The 24,685-nt window shown below is 41.7% G+C and overlaps 1 protein-coding gene across 2 annotated transcripts in view; it reads left to right on the top strand.

The window, feature by feature from the left end:
* KCNQ3 (potassium voltage-gated channel subfamily Q member 3) overlaps window positions 1–24,480 on the top strand; it is a 391,330-nt gene extending 366,850 nt beyond the window's left edge. For both annotated transcript variants that reach the window (XM_077493360.1, XM_077493361.1), the window contains 4 exons: window positions 2,021–2,152; window positions 7,505–7,618; window positions 8,573–8,651; window positions 9,717–24,480. In XM_077493360.1, coding sequence (XP_077349486.1) covers window positions 2,021–2,152; window positions 7,505–7,618; window positions 8,573–8,651; window positions 9,717–10,439 — 1,048 coding nt within the window. In that variant the 3' untranslated portion in view covers window positions 10,440–24,480. The remainder of the gene's footprint in view (window positions 1–2,020; window positions 2,153–7,504; window positions 7,619–8,572; window positions 8,652–9,716) is intronic.
* The last annotated feature ends 205 nt before the right edge of the window (window positions 24,481–24,685 follow it).

The raw sequence follows: 24,685 nt of genomic DNA, 5'->3' as shown, positions 1-24,685 counted from the left end.
CAGCGGACAGTCCGCTCGTGTGTGGGCTTCAGCGGACTTTTTCAGCGTGCAGTCTGGCGTACTAAGTATTTCGGAATTTCCGTAATATTGTCCGTCATACTTTGGTTTCAGCGGACAATCCGCTCGTGAGTAGACTAGTTCGATGGACTAAGAATGGCGCATGCTCAGAAAGGATTTACACGGCGGAAGGTTGCATTGCTGTGTATTGGACTTCCTATTTCTAGTCCCGTCATACGTGCTGTAAACGTCATCGCGCAAGCTTTCGATGGACTGTTTGTGCATCCGTGTGTGGTCAAGTCCGTTCATTCGAAAGTATGACGGACTGTCCGTCGGATTGTATGACGGACTAAGTAGGCCATACAATCCGCCCCTTGTGTACGCGGCCTTAGAGCGGTGCTGCTCTATCTCTCTCTTCCCACTGAATTACCTCCTAGATGTCAGCACAAAGATATTTATATATTGCATAATAAAATCCAACGCAAAGGTGATGGATACACAAAAAGTGTTCCCTATCACTAGAGGTCGACCGATATGGGTTTTTCTCTGGCCGATGCCGATATTTAGAAATCATGGCGGCCGATAGCCGATATATGATGCCGATTTTTTTTGGGCCGATATGTTAGGCCGATTTTATTTTATTTATTTATTTTTTTCCTTTTTTATTTATTATTATTTATTTTTTTTTATCCCCTTTGATCTAACACACCTTTCCCACTGGGGCGTTTTTCAGGCGCTTTTGGGCTAAAAATAGCGCCTGTAAAGTGCCTGCAAAATGGCTCCCCTGCAGTCTGTGTCAAAGACAGAGTGCTTTCACACTGAGGCGATTGCGCTGGCAGGATCTTAAAAAAAAAAAAGTCCTGCAAGCAGCACGTTTGGAGTGGTGTATGCCCCTCCTCCACCACTCCTGCCCATTGATATGAATGGGCACCACTGCCGAAGCGCATGCAATGCGATTTGGCAGCAGTGCTTCATGGGCGCATTTAACCTCTTCCTTGGCCGCTAGCTGGGTTATATGTGCCCCACTAGCAGCCAAATAGCGCCGCTAAAACTTGCGTTTTACCATCAACGCCTGCCTGCTCCAGTGTGAAAGCAGTCTTCATAAGTGATACAGAAAATTTCTTACATTTAAACATTTATTAAACAAAACAAACCTCCAATCAGTTTACTTGTATGTATGATTTAGATTTAAAAAAAAAAAAAAACCTATATATTAAATAAAAACCGGTAGTCAAAACTTTTGGACGAAAAAAAAATGGGCTAACTTTACTGTTTTTATTTTATTTTTATTTTTTAAATAGTGTATTTTTTTCCCCAAAAAATGCATTTGAAAGACCTCTGTGCAAATGCCGTGTGACATAAAATATTGCAACAACCGCTATTTTATTCCCTAGGATCTCTGCTAAAAAAATATATATAATTTTTGGGGGGTCTAAGTGATTTTCTGGCAGAAAATACAGGATTTTTACTTGTAAGCAGAGACAGAAAAGATTTAGTCTTTAAATGGTTAAACTGAGAACTCTACACACTGAGATGACTTCATTCATTGAAGTGTAAACATTGTATCTTTCTGTTCTTTTCTTGGCAGCCCAGAGAGGAGGAAAGATGTTTCTATGACGACTCAGGCAACTTACACTGACTTCTATTACAGAAGTCATTTCAAAGTCCTGCTGTAGTTCTAAATCGGCTTTTTATCAGCACAATTGGCCGATGCCGATTATTTAAAAAAACGGCAAATATCGGCCGGCCGATATATCGGTCGACCTGTACCTATCACCCTAAATTCAAAGTCAAACTCTGCTTAGCAAAACCATTTACCATGAGCAAAGTGGTGCCCACAACTGCTAGAAACAGCTTTGCATAAGGTCCTAGCAGACATATTGTGTTACCTGCTTCGAAGTAGGACTTTTACGTTTCTACAGTTAAATTGACTGATGGGTTCACTTTAATGATGTTGCTGGCTGATGTTGAACTGGAATTGCTTGTTTTGTGTATGTTCTTATGTTGGTTTTCTCCAATACAGAATAATGCAGTTCTTGCTACATAAGAAGAAATTTAAGGAGACTTTGCGGCCTTATGATGTGAAGGATGTGATAGAGCAATATTCTGCTGGACATCTGGATATGCTCTCTAGGATTAAATACCTCCAGTCAAGGTAAGGGAAATGTTTGGAATTTAGGAACACTGGTTTGTCTATTTTATGAAATGGTGTGGCTTTCATACATTATATTGTCAAAAGTATTGGGGCACCTGCCTTTACACACACACATAAACTTTAATGGCATCCCAGTCTTAGTCCGTAGGGTTCAATATTGAGTTGGCCCACCCTTTGCAGCTTTGGCAGCTTCAACTCTTCTGGGAAGGCCGTCCACAAGGTTTAGAAGTGTGTCTATGGGGAATGTTTGACCATTCTTGCAGATGTACATTTGTGAGGTCAGGCATTGATGTTGGACTAGAAGACCTGGCGTGCATTCTCCACTCTAATTCATCTCAAAGGTGTTCTATCAGGTTGAGATCTGGACTCTGTGTAGGCCAGTCAAGTTCTTCCACCCCAAACTCGCTCATCCATGTCTTTATGGAGCTTGCTTTGTGCACTGGTCCATATCATTTGGTGGGGGGGGGGGGGAGTATGGTGTGGAGTTGTTTTTCAGGGGCCCCTTAGTTCCAGTGAAGGGAGCCAAGACATTTTGGACAATTTCATGCTCCCTACATTGTGTGAACAGTTTGGGGATGGCCCCTTCATGTTCCAACATGACTGTGCACCAGTGCACAAAGCAAGGTCCGTAAAGACATGGATGAGTGAGTTTGGGATGGAGGAATTTGACTGGCCTGCACCTCAACCCAATAGAACACCTTAGGGATGAATTACAGCAGAGACGGGGGAACCAGACTTTCTCATCCAACATCAGTGCCTGGCCTCACAAATGGGCGTCTGGAAGAATGGTCAAACATTCCCATAGACACACTCCTAAACCTTGTGGACAGCCTTTCCAGAACAGTTGAAGCTGTTGTAGCTGCAAAGGGTGGGCCAACTCAATAATGAACCCTATGGACGCAGACTGGGATGCCATTAAAGTTCATCTGCGTGTAAAGGCAGGTGTCCCAATACTTTTAACAATATAATGGATTTTGCGTATCAACAGCCTAGGCCACCAAAAGAGGAGTAGAGTTGGCCCTCCTGTATGGGGCCTGGGCCAGATCAATTTAGCAGTGATAGAGAGGGGACTGTTCAAATACCTTTGGGTACATGCACAGTCATTTCAGGAGCCATGGCTCCAACGATTAAATAAATGTTCCCCAGGACCCATCAGTTCAGCATCAGGGACCAGGGACAGAGAAGGAACTATTGTATATCTCAATGCATATAGAAGCAATACAGATTAAAGGTAGCCATAGCCCTGCTTGAAGAAAAAAGAGTGTGCTTCACAAATGTGCATTGTTTTCCAGTTGCTTTGGGGCTTTGGAGCTTTGTGTTCCAGTTACTCAGGGAAATGAGAAGGGGTTTTGTAGATGAGTAGGGAGGATGAGGTTACATAGTTATATAGTAGGTGAGGTTGAATAAAAACCTCATAAAAAAGTCCATCAAGTACAACCTATGTGTGTGATTATATGTCAGTATTACATTGTAAATCCCTGTATGTTGTGGTCGTTCAGGTGCTTATCTAATAGTTTTTTGAAACTGTCAATGCTCCCCGCTGAGACCACCGCCTGTGGAAGGGAATTCCACATCCTTGCCGCTCTTACAGTAAAGAACCCTCTACGTAGTTTAAGGTTAAACCTCTTTTATTCTAATTTTAATGAGTGGCCACATGTCTTGTTAAACTAATTTCTGCAAAAATGTTTTATCCCTATTGTGGGGTCTCCAGTACGGTATTTGTAAATTTAAATCATTATCCCCTCTAAAGTGTCTCTTCTCCAGAGAGAATAAGTTCAGTGCTCGCAACCTTTCTTCATAACTAATATCCTCCAGACCCTTTATTAGTTTTTGTTACCCTTCTTTGTACTCGCTCCATTTCCAGTACATCCTTCCTGAGGACTGGTGGCCAGAACTGGACAGCATACTCCAGGTGCGGCTGGACCAGAGTCTTGTAGAGCAGGAGAAGGTTGGGGTTTAGTAGATGAGGAGGGAGGATGAGGTGAAGGGGGGAGATGAGGAGGGGTTTTGGAGATGAGGAGGGAGCATGAGATTAAAGGGTGGGTGGGGGATGAGAAGGGAGGATTAGTTGGGGAGGGGTAGGAAATGAGGGGTTTAGTAGATGAGGAGGGAGGATGAGGTGAAGGGAGGAGATGAGGAGGGGTTTTGGAGATGAGGAGGGAGCATGAGATTACAGGGTGGGGGGGGGGGAATGAGGAGGGAGGATGAGTTGGGGAGGAGGAGGAGGTGAAGAGGGGTTTTGTAAATGAGGAGGAAGGATGAGATAGAGAGGTTGGAGGTGATGAGGAGCGGTGTTTGAGATTAGGATGGAGGATGAGATGAGGGGAGATCTGTGTTCTTTGTAATCCATCAGAAATGAAGGAGGCAGGGCTGACACCACACATCTTAGCCCTTGTACACACGGTCGGACATTCCGACAACCAAATCCGTCGGATTTTGTCCGAAACCATTGCATACACATGGTCGGACAAAGTTGTCAGAAAATCCGATCGTTCAGAACGTGGTGACGTTATTTTGTTACGACGGGACTACGTTCAGGCTAGTAGCCAATAGCTTTGGTCTAGGAATTTGATTTGAGCATGCGTGGCACTTTGTCCGATCGGAATTCTCTACACATGATCGGACAAAGTTCGATCAGATCATGTTGTCGGAAAATTTTATAGCCCAGCTGGAAAACTTGGTTTGTCAGATATTCCGACGGAAACAGTCCGATGGAGCCCACACACGGTCGGATTATCTGACAACGCGGTCATATCGGACATTTTCCATCGGAATGTCCGACCGTGTGTACAAGGGCTCAAGATTTTCAAGCTCAAGATTCCACACTGTATTGTCAGCTCAAACAGGAAAATAGTTAAATGTTTTAATACGTTTCTGGCACATAAACAATTATTTGTCTTTACTTTTAGTGTTTTTATAAGGATAAAATATGGGGCAATGTTTATGTATTGTATATGTATTGCAGAGATGTGCTAAATATGTTTTTTTTTTATTTTGCCTTGACATACACTTGGAGAGAAAAAAATCAGAGGAAGAGATCCTAGCCTGGTCATGTTATCAATAAAAATCACGTGTGATGTGACTAGCCTCTTTTCCAGTCATTGAGTTCTTTCTGCAGCATTAAGCAGAGAGTACTATGCAGGGCACTGCAGGCTCTACATCATGGCCAACATTTTGTAAATGGGCCACAATATTGTAGTTTTGGCTGGATTGTGATATCCGTACTCTGTTTTAAATTGGCCCCTCTGTAGGCTCTGTTCTTTTCTGCTATTATCATGTTCTTGGCAGTTGATATTCATGCAGCAGACCCTGACTGGCTCTTAGTGCTGGATTTCATGTTTTGGAGAGCTCAGTAAGAGTAGGTGGCACACATGAACCTTTGGAGGGAACACTCAAATTCTCCAGGTGGACAGGAAGAAATTTGGGCAGTATCTTGGTAAAAATATAAAACATGCTACTCCCAGGCCCTAAATCCGGGTCACCATCATGGAAGGTCGAGTGCTAAAAGCCAGCAGGGGCTCATCCTATGCCCCACATCCTATGCCCCACGGGCAGCACAGTGGTGTAGTGGTTAGCACTTTCACCTAGCAGCAATAGGGTTGCTGGTTCAAATCCTGACCACGACACTATCTTCCTGGAGTTTGCATGTTCTCCCTGTGCCTGCGTGGGTTTCCTCCGGGTACTCCGGTTTCCTCCCACACTCCAAAGACATGCAGGTAGGTTAATTAGACCCTGTCCAAAAAATTGACCATAGTATGTATGTGTATATCAATGTTGTATGTGTTGTAAGTGTGTCGGGACCCTACAGGCTAAAGGACCACGTAAAAAGCTGCAGATGGACAACGGTGGCAAGAAAGCACCCTGAGGCGATTCAGTTCACATAGGTAGCACTATACAAGTCACTCATTCATTCACAAATCTAAAGGAAAGGACCAGCTGCACTCTGCAGAAAATCCAAAATGCTGGTAACTTTATTTATCCATACAGCATGAACAAAGAGTACCACCGGGAATTCCTTAGAGGAGGAAGTCCAAGGTGTGTACTCTCTGCTCATGTTGTCCTGATGAATAAAGTGTAGCACCTTCTAGTGTGCTACTAGTGTGAGTGTAGGCACATTTATATTTGTGAGTCTTAATTGGGTCATTGGTTTACTGCAGGTCAGGCTGGATGACTCACAAAGGCAGGAATCTGGTGCCTCCTCCTGGTTCTGGAAGTTTGAAGAAATGTCTAGAAGTAATAGTGCAGATGCCAGGAGGGTTAATCTACATACTTAGGGGTTCTTGGCCAATTCGCAGGCAGTGGGCCTGGCAGGGTGGCTGAGCCAGCCCTTAAATATGGATGAGTCATGCCAGTAGGAGAGTCGGGTGGAATATGGAGTGCTGAGGAGACTGTCAGTGGCCTTGGAGGGGACCCCCTTGTCCTTAGCCTACAGCTCTGGCTGGCTTGGGAGGATCCTGACAGCAGTTCCGTTTGAAAGGATTCTTGCCTACGGAGCAAGGGGGACAGTTTGAGTACATCAGCACACCTAGGGATACAAAAGGGAAGAGACTGCCACATGTAGCAAGCCTTTCTGGAGGACAGCGTTGTGCTTAATCTTTCCTTTCCCTTGCCCTGGGAGATCTTCGGAGCAGCCGGGTGGGCTGGTGAAGGAGTAGCTGGGTAGGCTGGTGAAGGAGCAGCCAGGAGGGCTTGTAGTTCCTGCAGTCGGTAGAGCTGGGATCAGTGCCTACAGTGGAGTTGGAGGTACTTCAGTATGCAGCCTACAACACTTTATGCTACTTTCCAAGAGACTGAGAGTTCCTAGTCCTTAACGGGCTCTTGCATCTGTTTATTATCAGACTGTCAGTGTTCAGGAGGAAGTCAGTTCTGGAGCCTGTGTGCATAGGGAGGAAGTTGTCCCTGTTTCTGTTGCAACCAAGTTGGGCATCCCATGATTCATATTCTGCATCCAAGCTATTACCCCTAATAAAACAACAAAAACCAAGCTCAAAGACTGTTTCTTGTGTCTGGAGAAAGTGTGGAAAATGCTTGTTGCCTGGCGGTGTGAGTGATTAAACCAATCATCTGCAACCCCTGTGGGAGTAGTGCTACAAAAGATACCAGAAAATACATTTGAATAAGTGCAGCTTATCTTTTTGTATGACTTTGTAGAGTCAGGCATTATGACAGAGATTGCACTGCTGGACTACAAAAACCTAAACGTAGCTAAAGACTGTCTCTTTAAATTAGGGTCCCCCTATTACCAAAATATTTCTTTGGGGTGGGCTGAGTTTAAATTCTGTTGTTAACTTGTGCTACAGCTAACTTTTCAGATCACATAGAAAATTCCTGTCTTCATTTCTTCTTCTTCAGAATAGATATGGTTTTTGCTCCAGGTCCTCTTTCCACCCCCAAACATAAAAAGTCCCAGAAAGGAATGGGTGGACTTGGTGGAGGATACAGCTATCCATCTCAACAATCTCCAAGGTAATATGGCCCTGATGCTCAAGCCGTTAATGTTATGCAGTTTATTATATGTTAGGATGACCAGAAGAAGTTCTAGAGAATAGTATTTCCTTATTACAAAATGTATTTGAGATCTTGACATGTTTCTTTTTTGAAGTGGTTACTGTTTTCAAGCATACACGCAATATTCCTAGATGAACCAGCCGTTCTCTAGTGCTGTTAAATTTGGGTTCTGTACTAAAGGCCGACTTATCTGGAGCAACATTTGAAAGGAATAGACCCACCAATCAGAGTGTAATGTACAGGACTCTGTCAACCAATCAGGCATTTTAATATTCAGAGTGCTGGCTCGCATCTATTAAGAGCAATGGAAGGGTCCCAATGCTAAACCAGTGTCAGTAACCAAAAACCAAATGGAGACAGAAAGTGCAGTTAAAATCACACCTTTAAAGAAATGGCAGAAATAACACAGTTTAGGAACGTAATCAAAAAACAGAAGCCAGGGTTTGGATGCCAGAGCAGGTAATCAGACGAACCAGGGTTAGGAAACCAGAAGTCAGCATAGTCAGGAGCAAAATTCAGGAACAGAAATTGGAAGGGAAGTCATACACAGGAGCACAGGAAGGAAGTACTTAGAGATCATAGACCACGCAAGGGAAAGGAGGAAATGAGCAAAGCTGCTTAAATAGTAAAGAGGCTGGACTAATGAGGCAGGTTAATGGTAATCAGGTGAGTCACTGTGGTAACGAGTCGCTGGTAATTAACAGACAGCTGAGCAGCTACTGACCACTGAAAGAAAGGAGATGCCCATGAAGTAGCAGGTGCCCAGAACTGACTACCAGCCTACATAGCCAAGGGAAATCATCAATAGGATATTATGTAAAAAAAAAAACGAATTGTTAGCAAGAGAAAAAAATAGAAACAGGTTCTTTTTACTTCACAAAATATCATCCATGGGACTTCATTCTCTTTCAGGCATGATCCCTATAGTTCCAAAGCATCAGAATATGAAGACCAAAGTATGATGGGAAAATTTGTGAAAGTGGAAAGACAGGTACAGTATAAACCAACATTTTAAGCAATGGTGTTTATTTGTGAAATGTTGAAACAGCCTGTAGAAGGACAGGGTTGTTGCTGGTCATACCCAGATATAGGGATGAGCTGGCAAACTCTATTTCACAGTGAACGGATTTAGCATTTGTCAAAACGTTGTCAAAAATTGCTTTTGTTCAAACCAAAGCCATGTTGGACTCCAGAGCTGTGTGACATGGCTATGTTGTTAAGCAAAACCATGCGAACCAGATGTCGATATTAACTGACATGGAATGAGTGGGTTTGGTGATCAAAAATAGCCACATCAATGTCATGGATTTATCAACCAAGCTGTCATTGTATTTCTGATGTGTGCACCACTTTTAATTTTGCTCATTCCTGCATGCAAAGAATTTCTGGCAGTTTCCTTTATAATTTTTGCAATGGGAACAATCAATATATTTCAAGGGAACTTAACACCAACAGTTTTTTGTTGCCTTGATCCATTCAGCCCGTGTTAATTGAAACACCATTTTCAGTCAATTTTTATTCACCAGGAATGCAAATACAACACAAGTAATCAGCAGAGTTTGATCGACCACTGGAATTCAGTTGTTTGGGAAGCTGTAATTGGGCAATACGTTGATAGCTTTAATACAGTTTATTAAATTATAAACAAAAAAACAGTATGGTTAATGTCTTTAAAAGTGACTTGATTTTTTCCAATGGGTTTGATCAGGCTAATTAAATTCCATTGCCTTTCGGTTCATCAAAACCACTATTTTAAGTCTTTGATTGCTTTTTGATTTTGAGAAAAATTGAAACCTAGCTATTTCCATAGTTTGGCCTCCTTACCCCTTTGTCAGCTATCCTGACATTCGACTGACAATCAGATTCAAAAACGTTAAATAGGAGTTTTTTGTCAGTTGCACAATACAAGGGATTCTCAAGGGATAAGTTGTACATGTTACCTTATACAATTAGGTTGTAAATAAGTCTACAGCTGGATGGAGATTCCATTTGTATGTTTATTAAACTATTTATTTTCTGTGTTCATTTTTTTTTCCTTCCGTGAATCCTGGATCAGGTCCAAGACATGGAAAGGAAACTGGATTTTCTGGTTGACATGCACATGCAACATATGGATCAGCTACAGGTCCAAGTTACAGAATACTATCCACTCCCAGAGGCAACAGTTAAAGAAGAAGGAGAAGAAAACCAATACTCTGAAGTCGGGAGGGTAATTTATAACTACACAGAGTCTTGCGCCCATGTGGATCCCTTCAACTTGCACCAAGTTTCATTTAACAAAATGGACCAGTATGGGTTCTTTGAAGACTACCCCGTGGATTTTACTTCACCTATGCCTTTTAATGGTGACAATTGTTCCAGAAGGTCGATGTCCTCTTCAGCCAACTACACTGAAAGGCCAACTGTTTTGCCTATTCAGACTTTAATAGACACACGGGGGGATTTCTGCCACAAAGGAGAGGGATCGAGTCCTTATATCGAGAGGGGTTCCCCCATCCATAGAAGAAGTTTTACAAGGGACAGTGACACCCCTTTATCTTTTCTATCAGTGACCCATGATGAACTTCAAAGGTCCCCCAGCGGGTTCAGCATTTCCCAAGAAAAAGAAGACTTTAATTTTGGTTCTAATGGCTCAACGTGGATGAGAGATAAACGCTTCTTAGCGGAAGGTGAAACGGACACCGATACAGACCCATTCACACCAAGTGGCCCCATGACTTTGTCGTCAACAGGAGAGGGTATCTCCGATTCGGCATGGACACCTTCTAAACCTACTTAAAGAAAATGAGGGGAGAGGGAGGGGGTAATTTATCTTTTCGTATGATGTACTATTTGTACAAGTCACTATACACTTTCCAAAGTTGAATAGTTAAGATCACCGTTGGCTACATACGATGCATGCTTCAATTTGTAGTCACTGCATCGCGCCACTTTTTTTTTCCCCCCTCACTTTTGGTTGCTTACCACTAACAGGAACAGCTTTTAGACTCCAGCATGAGTTGCATGCATTTACACAATATAAATGTTAAAAAAAAAAATAATAAATTCTATTTTATATTTTGTAACTAAAAAGGCACATAACCTTTGGGTGGAACTATGCAGAGGGTAATGTGGTTGTGGTATTTCACCTTTCATTGTAAACATGGCAACTTTCATTTTCAGAGCTGCATTTTTATTTCTTTTTTTCGCCACCTTTGGGTAACTTTATTTGATATTACTAGATACAGGTTTAAAAATACATGTCTGTTTATGTGTACATGGGTTTTTCTTCAAGACTGAAAAGACAGAGGGCAACTAAGTATGCCTTTAAAATATTTGGACTGTAAGGCACCATCAGCCCAGGCACAATAGGCACAAACAATGGGAGAACCTGAGAGCTTTGACATTTGCATGCAAAGTGTCAGAGGTCTTTAAATCGTGCTTAGTGACAGTTGTTGTATATGTAGGTAACAATTGCACTAAAAAAGAATTTATAGGGGCAATCACCCGCTAAGAAGCTACTGATCTAAGAAAAAAAAAATAGCATTCCAAAAAGCTTAAGGCTAGGTTTAAACCTAATAACAATGCAGCTCCCAGCAGGCGTCTTGTGCGTCCCTGTTCACTGTTTCGGGTCCAATTTCAGCATGAATTTTTGGCTGAATTTGGACCTGAAGCAGAACAAAAGACGCACAGGGATCCTGTGCAAATTTGCACAGGAGCCTCAGCCGAGATATGTGAACCGGCTCCATAGAGAGCCGGTCAAAATCTCCTTCTATTGTGAATTGGATTCGCAGTGGTGGGAACCCAGCCTTAATACTGACAGTCACCTGCTGAGAGTATACCAGTAGTAACACCCAAAGCATCTGTGGTCTATGTGTGGTTCCCAGACTACTGCTTTAGGATTGTATCAGCTTGGCTAGTATAAATGAAACTTGCTGCCAATGTTGGTAGGAAATGTTGGTAGGAAACAGAGCATTTTGGTAGTAGTTAGTCACATTCAAGTGGACCAATCATCCAAGTGACTTCTACAGTTCTGTTGAGCGTCAGAAACATAATCCAACATTTAAACTAAAATGGGCAACACGGTTTGTATTAAGGTGCCTACGTTGTCCATACGACTTAAATGTATAGTACAGGGTTGTCCAACCTGTGGCCCTAGATGGTTATGAATGCAGCCCAACACAAAAGCGTAAATTTACCTAAAATTGTTGATTTTTTTTTTTTTGAATTTACATTTACTGTAGCAAACACATGTGGCCCAAGAAATAATTGTCAGTGTCTCTTTACTTGACTTTTAGTTTTTTTATCTTCCCAAAGAAAAATCTCCCACTCTTCACAATCATGCCTTAGTCATGTCATCAGTGTTCGGAAGCACCTATATTTGTGAGCTGTTTTCAAGGATGAAGCACTTGAAGGGCAAAATTAGAACCAAAACTTCTGATGAGCACCTTGAGAATTCATTGAGATTTGCTACTCTATCCATCCAACCAGATATTGATGTGTTCGTTTATCAAAAACTGTGTCAAATATCGCACTCGTTTTATGTTGACCTCTTTTACTTTTATAATAAACAATATCACAACAAAAAATAAATGTATTATTCAGATTCAGGTACATCATCTATATCAGCGATCATTAACTTGTGATCTGCCTGACTTTTTCTGCTCATCATCTGTCCTTATGGTTAGTACATTTTATGTGTGGCCCAAGATCATTCCTCCAATATGGCCCAGAAAGGTCAAAAGGTTGGACACCCCTGCTATAGTAGGTTTCCTACACTCATAACTGAGGAAGCCTCCTGAGTAAGGCCCCTTTCACACATGCAAACAGTATGTCCGTATTTCATCCATCCTTTTGCGGATGAAATACGGACATACATGCATCCCTATGGGATAGCGGGTGTCTGCGGATGAACATCCGCAGACACCCGATATCGTCCGCCTCCGCTATTGTCCGATTCTGCAGATGGAGGGAAATCCTATTTTTTTATCCGTCTGCAGATCAGATCGGATGAACATGGACAGACGGTCTGTGCTCATCCGATCCCCCATAGAGGAGAACGGAGAGCTGACAGGGCGGTCCCTGCACAGTGTGCAGGGACTGCCCTGTTATCCGCCGGCTCAGCGGGGACAATGGAGCGATCCCTGCTTAGCAAGCAGATCATCACGGGGCAGATCATTACTGATCCATCCCGTGTGAAAGGGGCCTATGGTGAGGATGTTTCACTGTTCATCCAAGTTCACTTAAATGTGGCCAACTACTATTCACTAGACCATGACCTAAACAAATAAAACTTATTTATTAGGGATAAGTTCCTAGGCCTGCGTACGTGCTATGGCCATTGCGAGGAGTACCAACTCTCCCTGTTGAATTCTTTATTTTATACTATGAGGAGTAAAATAAAAAGGGAATATAGATTGAAACAAGTTGGATGGACACCCCCAAAACCTCCCAAGTGCATAGGAGCCAAATTGTTAATTATGAGTTCTTGTTGTTGGTATACCAAACTCATCAAAGAAGCCAGAGGCTGACCCTCAGTCTACCAAGTTTCAACTACAACCTTATATTATTACTCCCTCATCCTAAAAATTTAACTGCCTTAGGCTTAGCTTATATCACTTTTGCACGGATACTGGTCCGTAACACAAGTGACGCCCGCATCATCACCGGCAGAGGCCCTTATCAACGTGACATTGTTATGTTTCTGTAGTGAAGCCCGGGTATACAAGGCCTATAGTTACAGGCCCCCTAGACATGACATAGTTCTGCTTTCCTCCATGGCATATAACAGTACCACACAGCATCTCTGTGTCATATCCTAGGGCAATAGAAATGTAAATGTCTACCTTATGATTTAAAGCTTACAGCTTAAGGTATATATAACAGCAAAGTATCTGATATAATTTAAAATAGGGTGTACGTAAGCCAGTCGATTAAAGTTGCCTAAAGAATGGTCTAGCTTCTTCATCTTCATCCCCCTATACCAAAAAAACAAAAACAAAACAAATTCACTGGACAGCATAAAACATATTTATTTTCTTTACTGTATTAATCAGTCACCAATCTGAAATGTATTTAAAATTTCTATTTAGACATGCCAAGGGAAAATTTCTTATTTATATTCTGGAAAGCGGTTATTTTCATTGTGGTCTGAAGTTTACATAAGTACTGTTATATAAAATATAATTTTTTTAAATGTTGTTTTAAGGCTAAATACAACAATTGTCATATCTAATGTTACTTTGGGTTTTTTGACTGATTTGTTTTTTCAGATGCTCTGCAGTACCACCATATTGGCTGCAGGTGTCACTGTTGCTATAAAGAAAAAAAATTGTGTCTTTTTTTTTTTTTAAATAATGAGCTCCTCAGCTGCCGGCTGTAAAAGATATCAGTAAACGTTAATGGAACTTAAAGGGAACCTGTCTGGAGACAAATGTAGGTGCTGCTATTTGAAAACCCTTTGCTGAACATGCTAGTTGCTTGGCTGGCATGTTGACCATCTGAATAAAATTTTTAGTGAGACTGGGTTAGGAGTTCTGGGTCCTGCTACATTCCTGTTTCCTATCAGTGACCCATGAAATTTCAAAGCTTGAACAGCACCATGGCAGCATGCCAGTTAGCAACTTCAGAATGTGTTGAGCATGCAATTGACAGCCTGGTAACTAACATTTTCAGAATTGATCAGCAGTGCCAACACAGTTAATTCTCCAATTGCTGGTCTCCCCCTAAGACAGCTTTTAACAAAATCTGGGACTTCTTTTTTATGGGACTCTCCTTCATGTTCTCCAGGGCATGGCTGCACCAGGAAGAGTGGCCAACTGTTGCCAAAATCTGTCACAGCTGGGAGGATGCTGAGACTTGTAGTTGTTCAAAAGCGAAAAGCTAAAAGGTTACTAGAAATCCCAAAGCGTTTATTTGTATAATATATTTTATTCTGTTTACAGATCGCAAAGTGAGAAGACAAACTATGGGCAGCCATTTCTGAATGGGTCATTCCACTAATGTTTCAGTAATTGGGGTGGCTTGTTATAGCTTGCTGGGAAGAGACATTTTCATCACATGGTGGAGGCCCTTAGGCGTCGATATTGAATATTTTTTAATGAAAATAGAGTGAAGAAAAATGGAAAATATTGTTTGTATGGTATTTTCTCATAATAAGGATCATTGTTGTTCTGCAGCCTCTTGAGGTCAATGTGTACTGGTACCATTAACATTAAGTGTTGTGGAGCAGCTTGGTGATATTGTTTTAGGACTGCGCCAATGCAATTTCCATGCTAGAGCTCACTCCTCACCTTTCATGTCATCCTATAGGTATCTTGTTCAGCTTTAGGGCAGACAAGATCCCCAGGGAACCCTCCTACATGGACTCATTTTAGAATTCTATTATTTTGATCAAAAACATTTGACCATGACTTTGTGTTTGCTCTTGGCTGGAAAAAATATAGGCTTATGAACAACCCACTTGGTCCTTCTGCTTCTAAAAGTCATAAATATGTAGAAGAATAATAAATAGGGAGCCATGTATCGCCACTTCTCCTCTTTAGTATGATATATGTGATCTTGTCCGAATGAAGCCCCATAAGAAATGCTTTGGCTTTGTCATGGACCAATAGAATTGTGTTCTCGTGCCCCCGGTGTCAGTCATGATAATGAAATGGTGGAGACACAGCTTGCCTTCCACTAACTCCCAATAATCTTACATGGATGAGAGTTGGCATAGACAACAAATTAGTATGGGTATCTAGTTTAGGAGATCAGTTAATAGCACCCCTCTCATCTTCAGAGACGGAGAATTATGTGTTATTTAAGTTTAAGTAAACCCTCCTATCGTTTTCAGCCAAGGAAGCTGCCATCTTGGCCTCTGTTTAATCTTCAACTGCCATGATGCATCACATCTGATCAGTTATGGCATCAACCAATGGATGGTTTAATAGTTTGGATGCGAGCACAACCAATGTGACAGTTACATTTCCGACACATGCCAGGGATGTAACTGTTTTTTTAAACTGTTAAATCGATGAGTTTACTTCCTTATACTCTGAGATTTAAATATTTCTGGCAATACAAAACACTGAAAAATGTTGTTTCTTTAAATGATTTGAATTGATAGAAGAGTTTTATCACTTCTCAGAAAGAGAAAGAAATGAAAACTGTTTTGCACTATTAGTAAAAACTACATTCTTTACCTAAAGCAGGACCATGGCCAGGCTATGGACATTCAAGTGTTTACATATTCATTGCAACCAGTATATAAACTATTAAACAAACCCTTAATGACTTCTGTAGCTGCAAATGCCATGGAGCCATTCATCCTCAAAATTCACAAGAGGAGCACCGACCTTGTTCAAGGTGGGTCTTGGCACTCTACTTTCTCCCCTCTTCCTGTGCACCTGCTCTGTGTTTACCTTAGACATTAGAAGGTTGGAAGGCTGGCAAGCCACTACCGGTGGGGGAAACCAATGAACTAGTGATATAAAATGAAAGAGAAAAAATATTTTTCTCAGAGCTTTGAGGATATATTACACTATGGTGTCTTTAGCTAGAAAGGTCAGTGAGCACTAAATAATTTGTACCACCTGTTAGAAGCATGTACATAATTGAATGTCCATAACCTGGCCACAAATCCTACTTTAAGACAAAATCCACGTCTTTTGTGTGCATACTTTTATTGTTTTTTATTTTTTTATATTTTGGCTATATGTTCCAAACAGAAAATCTTGCAAATGTCATTATTTCATGTTCTCTGTATACAAGTTGGTAGGGTGAATCTGATGGTTGTACTTAAGGGTCTGTATGCAATTTTTCACTTGTACTGTAGTTGAAAAGGACTGCTGAGCCAAAGGCACATGTATATTTTGATACTTACTCTTTCACAATTTGTAAAAAAACAGACCATTGGGTGTGATGCTAACGCAACATGATTGATTGATTGATGGGTCTTTGGGCATAGAGAAGGATTTAAATGTTTGTATTAGATAACTCTACCACTTACCGATGCTAGCAAACGATTAGAACTGCTTTTCAGGCTTTGTATATCTGTGCTTTGTTCACAGTTTGATTCATGGAAACTAGATAAAGTCTAGATAAAGTCTACATGGGGTGTTTTGATTTCCCATTTGTTTTAGGGACTTAAGTGATGAGATTCTTGCTCTTAAAGTGTGCACACTTGCTGCGTGCATGATGATTGGGCTACATATGCTCTGCCTGATTGTTAGTTTTTGGCAATAGTACTCCTGATATAGCATGATTCAGGAACTGGTGTCACCTTTGTATCCATCTTGGCTCATCTCACTATACTCTGTCGATAAGGCAAACTCTCTTGTGACATGATTGACCTGTTAAAAAAGAAGTATGGGCTTTTTTTTTTTTTTTGCAGAATCATACTTACCTAGATGGCATCTGTCCCCCACCGGATCTAACACTGAGAACCGATCGATCAAACACTCGTTTTTCAGTGCTCCCTGAGCAAAGAGCTGGTGACTGTCAGCCACTGGCTGTCTGCTCTGCCCCCCCCCCCCCCCACTCACTGCTGGGCTGTGGAGGGGGCGGTAGTGGTTGGCTCAGGCTCTTAACGGCTCGCTGAGAGTCGTAGCCGGGTGCCGGTCCAGGCATGATTGTTGCAATCTTGCTCAAGCCTGGACCGGCCCTGTGAAATCAGCCAACTCTGCTGAAAATGGGTCACAGGAGTGCATAACAAACTGCACTACCGTGATCCATAGGGGGAAGTACAGCCAAGCTAAATTTGGCTGTACTTCTCCTTTAAAGCTCAACTGAATTTTCAGTTTAACTCCTCTTAAGTTTGCCTTACAAAGAAAAAAGCTGCAGCTGCAGTAGAAAGGCCTGTCCCCTGCCAACATATTGTAGCCCCTTTATAGCCCCCTTATAGTAACAAACATAAACTGGCAAAAACACAACAAACACCTCTGCTAAATGATACTGTAGCGGCCACAACCCTTGCTGGGCAGCCTTGACTTGTTGGGCTTTTTACCTCCTCTTGGCCTGCTCTTCCACATCTAGGGGTTCCCAGGGTTGATACCCAACGACTTGAACACTGACATAGATGAAGTCCTTTAACAAAGGTTTTATTTTGCAGTAGTAACATCCAATAACAGTCTCTCAGGGGAACAGAGGGCACGGGTGAAAAACTCAGGCACCTTGAACTGCAGGTCTAGCAAAGTCTCTAATTCCACCCAGAGAGTAGCCACTCACAGCTGGGTACTTCAAGGCTGAACAGATCTCTAGCAAGAGATCATGGCAGTCAGCACGTTGACTCAAAACTTGAAGCAGTCCTATGAACGTGTACAAGTTGTAACTCAAGGTGAACAGGAACCTTTTCCTCAGTACCTGGAACGTTTCCTGTCTGCTCAATGGTACTGGAAAAGCGTGGATTCGTCAATCTCCTTCCCAACTCAGGATGCCACTTGCCGGCCCCCCTCCAAAGAGTCCTCCCCCGGTCACTTCCACGAGCTGTGGTGCCTCTCCAAGCCGAGAGCACACCCGGACACCTTGAATCCTCCCTCAGTTACTGCACCTCGGACCAGCAGGTTCCGAGACTCGGGAACAGATGGATCCCTACCCCAGACCAGATGGGTCTACCAGGGGCCTCTAACAGGAACATGTTGCGGGATGTCGAACACGTGATCCACACCTCTTAAGTACCCCTTCCCAGACTCCTCAGCACGCCCTGGCACTCCCACTGATTGGTTCCCGAGAAGGCTGATACCTAAACATCCAACCAGGCCTGTTTCTGGCCTGTCATGTGCACCTCACCGTTCACATGACTACGCAGAACTTCCAAACACAGCCTGGCCAGACTGATGTTAAGGCCAACCTATGTAATTAACCCTCAGAACCCCTACTGTTCTGAGGAAAAAAACTAAATTTACATGCGTATGACATTTTGTCCAAAATGTAATCCGCTACAATACCATGGCTTTTTCTAGTGCCATTTAGACCTTTCAACATAGACCCTAAAGCTGACCATAAAGTAGTAAAATTTGGTTTAAAAATATTTCAATTTTATGAATGATCATTAAATGTTCTAATGGTTAGTGCTGTCAAATCAACGTTCATATTTTACTGAAGTGACATGAAAATTTGAAGGAGCAGAATGGAAAACTTTTTTCTAAAATGAATGAAATTCTAACTTTACGTTGTTTATGTTCAGGAAATTCCATTCATCCCAAATTTGAATTTTAAGCAAACAAAATTTTGAATGACATTCTTCAAGTCTCTGTTGGCATTAACTAATGTACTGATGAGATTTTTTTGCATGAGCATTAGTTGAAAAAAAATCAACCAGTGTATGGCCATCTTAGCTCTCTATGTGCCTGCACACATTCATGCATTTTAACAGTCGTTTAAACCAGTGTTTCTCAACCAAGGTGCCTTCTGAGTTCCCCTGAGGTGCCCTAAGCATTGAACCCAGTTTGCCTCCGATCAGCATCATGAGTTGCCATGGTGCAAGCAGACCTCAGATGTGAAGGGAGGATTTTGATGTGATGGAGGGCTTCTGATGTGAAAGTGGGGTTTAAATGTGAAGGGGGGCTTCTGATGTGAAGGTAATTTCATCAAGGTGGTTGTGTGCATTGTCCCAGGCTCAGGTTTCCCATTGATAAGTAGCATTTAGGTAATCTACATTTTGACTGGGGTGCCTTGAGATTTTTCATACTTTTAAAGGGTGCCGTGACTCAAAAAAAAAGTTAAGTTAAAGTTAACTCTGCTTTAAACGTAGAGCTTAACAGCATAAAATATCTTTGGAATTAGTTCTTCAATTAATTATAAACTAGCTGAGAAAATGTCTCCTTGAAAGCTGTGTATTCATTGCAATGCGCTCCCTTTAAACTATATTTGAAATCCAAGGACTGCAAGTGCCTAGTGCATTTTAAATCAGAGAAAGAAGGCATATTAGACCAATTCTCATCCAATTAGGTCAATAACATTCCAGCTGCTTGTTTTAGTGAGTCTTAAATTCACTGTAAGAATATCAATATGGACCTATTATAGGTAATATATGATAATAACCACTCTGAGTAAGTAGTATAGCCCCTACAGTAGATCTTGAAGCTTTTGCTATGCAGGCCTTGATAAGAGAGTCCTTTATCTGCTGTAAATGATGTAATAAAATGTTATTCCCCTTCAATCTCGTCCTGATTGATTCTAGAGGGCTGCAGAGGTTATAGTTTTGACTTATCTAGAACAATTTGAGTCGCCCTGGGATATCATCTCCTCTAATCTACTAGGGCATAGTTATGAAGCAGTGAAAGATCAATTCCAACACTATTCAATTATTTTCTACTCTAAAAAGATTGTCACTGCCATTCACTCATCAACTTTATTTCCCATTCTTCAATGGGAGATCTAGGTGGCAGCAATATCGGCGATATCTAAAAACCCAACACTTTGATGTCAAAACTGACAAAGTAACAAATACAGTACATGTAAAATATACCCAATTTGTCAGTTGATGCTAATGAAACAGTGACTTTGGACAAGTACATAACCAGTGAAACCCCAGCCTGAAATATTGCTATAATGCAGCAATTCTCAGGCATGTCAAATTGTTGATTTATGGGCCTCAAGCGACCTTCTCGCTTCTTCGTGACTTTCGGTGGTTTAAGGATAAGAACTTCAAATGTTGATCCAGCTTGGCCCAATGTAACTATGTATATGCTATACCCGGCCAATATACCTGGAAGCTGGATATAGGAGGTTGGCATCTCCACATCGTCCAATCAGAGAATGCTTGCATTCATTCAGAAAATGTAAAGCATTATCTGAATGGCGTCTATGCTGAGCAGCCAACCTCCTGTATTCAGAATGCATCAGGCCAGCCACTTAGCATGGACTCAGAAGCAGGTGGAGATCACTGGAGTAGCACAGTCTCCTTCAGTGATTTCCAGCTTCCAATGGCATAGCCATGTGTGGTATAGAAATAGTTACATTGGTTCAAGCTGGACCGCTGTAACTATAACATGTACAAATATACCATACATGGAATTCATCTTCAAGTTCCAAAGTGCCATCATTTGTTTAAAGTAGGTGTGCCCTCAATAGACATACTGTGGCCCCTTTGAAGAATCAGCCTTCTCAGTTCAGCCCACTGTTTCATTTAAATTTGAGACACCTGCCGTAGAGTCTATAGTAGACATGATAGGACCTGCAGCATGTGCATTCCAAAACAAATTGGCAGTGCTAGCCCCCTTATATGTGTTCTGAGTCTGACAAGTTATCCTCAACTGTAGTATACAACTGGAAAACTTTTTTCCTAATTAGTGAAGAAAATTAATTGGCACCCAAAACTGTCAATACTGCATTGTATACAATTATGTTAATAAAGTACTCCATTGAGCTTTCTTTGCACCTAAATTTGACAACATAATGTAACCTTGGTACGGTTTTTGGAAAAAACTGGTACGGTTTTACGTGTTACTGTTTATGGTATCTTCATGCTTCTAACCCTCAGGGATAAAGGGAGAAATTTCAAAAGATTAGGACTTATGGGCACTGCAGCTTAAAAAAACGTATAGATATAGCAGAGCAGAAAGTTATAGTCCTAGAGTGAAAGGGGTGGGTCAAGATATTTGGAGGTGTTGAATGCTGGAATGAAAGTCAAACTGCCCTGAAAGTGGGTATCACGTGATGTCCGATGATTAAGGTGTTGCGTGATACTTGTTGACGGTTGTCATCTAAATCACAATAAACCCTATGATTCTTGGAATGTGATTGAGCTGACCCTTTTCTCTTGGCTGTTATGTTGTTCCTCTAGCTTTAGGTCTTTCTGAGTTGCCAACCAGAAAATATTATGAAGATTGGTGACTCAAAGCATTGAAGCAAGAGTTTCACAAGAGGTCAACAAAGCCAAGCTCTATTGTCTTCTTATGACAGATTTCCTTTACAAAATCTCTTGCATTTCCATTTGACCAAAGTTCTTTAATTGCAGAGCATTTCCGTCAGCCCACCTAGAAGCATTTGGTGCCTTCTGTTTTGTTTGGCCCTTCATTGCAACGTTATGTGTGGTGAAACTGAACTCAGATGAGGTGTGTGGAGACTTTTCTGCACATTGTTGATGTGTGTGGGGAGACTTTAAAGTAGTTTTAACTGTCACCTCAACACACTAAGCACATAAAGGCCTCTTTTACATGAGATGGATTTTGTTCCAATAAGGGGACCAAATCATAGATCCCCTGGTAATTGGAGCAGAAAAGAGGGGTGACACATCCATGTCCGCCCAGTTTCTGAAGAGTTGACACAGAGCCTGCTCTGCTCCATAGGTGGCCAGGATTTAATGGACTCCATTGTCCGTTTACACCCAACTACTCTCCGATTCGTTTCACCTAAACAGAAGAGAACTGATCCCCTTCCTTTTTATTTTTTTTTGCGTACCGAATCAGACCAGGAGGTAGGCAGGTGTAAATGTACACATCTGTTTGAACCCTCCTGTCCATAGGAATGCATAGACCTTCCAATCAGGTCAACCTAAAAAAAGTGAATAAGGGCTTCCATTATTATGGCTGATGATGTCATCATAATTTAAGTGGCTGCAAGGAACAGCAGTATCTTTATAGCATTGAGACTCAAAGTATGTTCCCCACCCATTGTATAGGGAATTAATGGGAAATCTACATGCACAAAATAGGTTTAAATTTTTTTGGAATTCTGACTTGCATATAGTGTGGACTTTACATGGTTTCCATGTGTTCCATTACCTACCTTCTGTCATTGTTTTCACGTTACAGAAAAACAGCAACTGCCATTCCACTGTCCAGTGCCCCAGTGGCCAGTAAGGCTGAAGTCACACTTTTGCTATCTTTTCAGTGGGGATAAGAGTGATAAAAAGTGCTGTGAAAACACCTGTGTCCCTGAGGTGCTCTGTCCCTTGCTGGATGAGTGAAGCATTGCTTCCAATTGATGGAAATGCCGATGAATATCACTCACCAGGGAGAGAGAGACACCTTGTTCATCTAGCCGGCAAGGGAGTGTCCTGTAAAAACGGCAGAGTATTCTTCTGCCCTGCCGTTTACCGGTTCAGGACAGGAAACCAAGTGTGACACTAGCTTATGGGCACTCTCGCTGGACAGGGAAGGGGCAGTGGGTGGAAACTGGTGAAAGTGAAATCAACTTTGGCTTTTTTTGGCCGAAAAATACTACCGTAATTGTGGGTGTTCATTTTTGCCCACTTTTTGCCCGCTCTTAGGCAGATCATTCAAATATAAAAAAAAATTATTATTTACTCAATACCACCTACATTCATTTAAAATTCACTTTAAAGCAACAGGTTGAGAAGTGGCAGAAGCAGATCCCATTTGTGAAGATGGGCTCATTTTTTAATTTATGGTTTTATTTATATCTCTTACCTTCCACAATTTGAAACTGTTTAGCCTTGTATATCATTTTACTGCCAAGTCTGAACTTTTATGTTTTTCTTCTATTCCTAATTGCTCGACTAGTTGAGGACAAGCGTTTTTAGGTTTTCTTTTGGATGTCAGACTGTATTTTTCAAGGTCATATACCAAAGGATGACAAGCTTATTGCTTTTGTGGTCACTAGGCTGTTGTTTCTTCCTCTGCAATTTATTTGGTTTGGAAATGAGACACACGAGATACATTCCGAACAACCTCAGGGCATTCTGTTTATATGAATAGGTGTCAGAAGTTCAGAGACCCTCTAAGCTTCTAATAGAAAACTGCCATGATGCTGTCAGTGCACAGCTTCCTTTATGTCTTCTAGAACTTTACATTGCTAAGGAATGACATTGCAAAGTAATATAGCTTTATAAAATAGCAAAACAGCATAGGTAAATTCCATTGTGATCAGTGGGCATTTATGGGAATTGTCCTATAGGGACCAAATGGAATGCAACTAATTTATTTTTTCTTCCTTGCACTTTCCCTACACTGAAGAACTGAGGTGGCATTAGAGATGTGTAGACTGCTGTCCTAGTATATTCATGCCACAGATGGGGAAGTTTTGGAAAGAGTAGCTCAACCATTTCAACATATGACGTCTTATGATCCTGCTCCATTTCAGGACTTACTTTTAATGATGGTGTGATGGGTGATGGGCGCCAAGTTGAACATAGAGGCCGTCAAAATTAGGATCTCTCTTTTGTACATTGGAAAGGCCTTGCTAAATAAATAATAACCTTTGCATTTTTACTGTGACAATTCTTCAGCACTGCTGTAATGCATCGGCCACCCCACTTTCTTGTGGGTATGTTGGTGATGTCCAACTTGTGATGCAGCCAGGGTACTGATTCCCAAACAAACCTACTGCAGGGTCCTCTAGGGGGGCACAAAGCCTGATGATGAAGAATAAAATACACTAAGAACATTTTTCTTACCATCATTGCTCAGATGCTGGATGGGGGTAGTAGCGGTTGATGATGTGAATTAAACTTTTGTATGAGTTATTGTAAAACACATATTCTGGTGTTAAAGTGAACCAGCGCTATACTCATGCAGAGCAAACAACATGCACAATTTAATACTCCTTCCCCAGCTACTTTTACTTACCTTCCTTTTACTATCCTTCTACTGCATGGGAGAATTTCTGTTTAAGCTCAAAGTGATGAGCTTATAACGGACTAAGGACCCTACCCTTGTTATCATGGGACCGCACTAGGTGCCAATTTGGCCCATCACCAGGGACCACCACTGTCACATGGGAGGAAGGTGAGCGAGTCAAATTTTCCCCATTGCCCAGAGGGACTAAACATAACGCTGGGGGATTGAAGGAAAGAAAATCACACTATATTGTCAAATGTATCGGGACGCCTGCCTTTACACGCACATGAACTTTAATGGCATCCCAGACTTAGTCCGTAGGGTTCAAAATTGAGTTGGCTCACCCTTTGCAGCTATAACAACTTCAACTCTTCTGGGAAGGCTGTCCACAAGGTTTAGGAGTGTGTCTATGGGAATGTTTGACCATTCTTCCAGAAGCACATTTGTGAGGTCATGCACTGATGTTGGACAAGATGTCCTGGCTCGCAGTCTCCGCTCAAATTCATCCCAAAAGGTGTTCTATTGGGTTGAGGTCAGGACC

This window comes from Lithobates pipiens, unplaced genomic scaffold, assembly GCF_037356315.1.
Source record: "Lithobates pipiens isolate NorthernLeopardFrog02 unplaced genomic scaffold, aLitPip1_a1.2 Scaffold_19, whole genome shotgun sequence".
In the NCBI taxonomy this organism is placed as follows: Eukaryota; Metazoa; Chordata; class Amphibia; order Anura; family Ranidae; genus Lithobates; species Lithobates pipiens.
This window is presented reverse-complemented; position numbering and strand designations above follow the sequence as displayed.